Below are 1,593 nucleotides of genomic sequence, written 5' to 3' on the forward strand. Positions count from 1 at the left end.
AGAGAGAGAGATAGGAAGAGAGAGAGAGAGAGAGAGAGAGAGAGAGAGAGAGAAAATACACACGTACATGCACGTAGCGAGAGCGGAACCACGTCCAGAAAGAAATAATTACTATTTTTTACTCAGGGAGAGAGAGAAAATTTGTCGTGAGGCGTGATCGGAATGAGATCGGATTGCAGCGCGTGGTCGGGGATGATAGAGGCAAAGATACGAATTGGTGTTGATCACATTGATTTGCGATAATAAGCACTTACTACGTATATATATATATACATTACTATTGCTGCTACTTCCACTACTACTTCTACTACATGTTATTGCACATGCATATTATTGTAAATCATTGATTATGATATAATTTTATTCATCCGTAGTGATCATTGGGCTATTAATTACATGATTATTGCGATTGCTAATTGGCTAACAGCGCACGAACCACGTGATAGGCATTCCCCCTCGGCGACGCTGCCACCAGAAAACAGGTTATAACATGAAACAACCCTTAACGCTAATCATCCGCACACTAAATCATGTACAATATCGTGCAATAACACTTACAACAACTGCTGCAACGATAAGTCATCCAATAAATTTCGTATCATTCCCGGCAAAAAATCACGCAACAAATCATTTCCCCAATTCGTACAACACATGCACCACGCAACGAATAACACACCAAATCAAACGGTAAATTATAGCAGAAAATTAAACAGCAAATCACACGACAAATATAACAAGAAAACGTGCCAAAAACTACGCAAAAAAACGACGCAACGAAATGACGCAACGAAATGACGCAACGAAATCACACAACGAAACCACACGACAAAATCACGCGATCGAACGTTCTAAATCCGCGTCTCGTTTCACCCGTCCGGACGTCGCCGCGTCGCCTACCTTTCTATCCGGTTTCGTCGCCGACTTTCCGACCGACGTCACGAGTGCAGCCGACGGCTTCACGTCCTGTAGACTATCTTCCTGCATCGTATCCGGACTGGACGACTGACTTTACAACTGCTTTCGTCGTTCACGATGCAGCGATCGACTCGCTCATGAAACAGTAGTATATAGAGCGGGCAATGCGTCTTCCGCTAACGTAGGTATAGGTATATATACCGTACGATAGGTCCCACACCTGCAAGTGTATGTGTGTTGTCTTGCGCTCCCTCTCACACACACACACTCTCTCTCTCTCTCGGTCTGTCGCTGTGGTAACGGCTGCTGCGCGTGTATAAGGTCACCAGAACTTGCAGTCCGATGAGCGTGTGTCTCTAACTGCGCGCCTCAGGTGTGCGTGGCGGTAAATATACGCATCGGTATCAAACGACACACGCGCGCGCGCGCACGTACGCCCGCAGCCCGGGTCCCGCGTACGTGGGCAGGTAAGATGCACAAGGTGCGCCTCACAGATGTCCCTTCTCAGGTGAGTCACGCCGGACACAATGACTGCCGGATGATAGTCGCTCTGTTCTACCGTTCTCTCTCGCTCTGTCTCGCCGCTCCTTCTTGTCGTACGCTCGTCGGCACGCCCTTGTCACGCACGCACGCACGCACGCACGCAAACGTATAAACACGTACACGGGTACATATATA

The 1,593-nt window shown here is 47.6% G+C and overlaps 1 protein-coding gene across 1 annotated transcript in view; it reads right to left on the reverse strand.

Annotated features, from left to right (window-relative positions):
- The window catches only part of LOC106814975 (transcription factor HES-1-like), a 7,529-nt gene extending 6,545 nt beyond the window's left edge, over nucleotides 1-984 (reverse strand). Inside the window, exon 1 of the mRNA XM_014819374.1 lies at nucleotides 898-984. Within this exon, the coding sequence (XP_014674860.1) occupies nucleotides 898-984 (87 nt within the window). The remainder of the gene's footprint in view (nucleotides 1-897) is intronic.
- Between the last annotated feature and the right edge of the window lie 609 nt (nucleotides 985-1,593).

This window comes from Priapulus caudatus, unplaced genomic scaffold, assembly GCF_000485595.1.
Source record: "Priapulus caudatus unplaced genomic scaffold, Priapulus_caudatus-5.0.1 Scaffold1016, whole genome shotgun sequence".
NCBI lineage: Eukaryota > Metazoa > Priapulida > Priapulimorpha > Priapulimorphida > Priapulidae > Priapulus > Priapulus caudatus.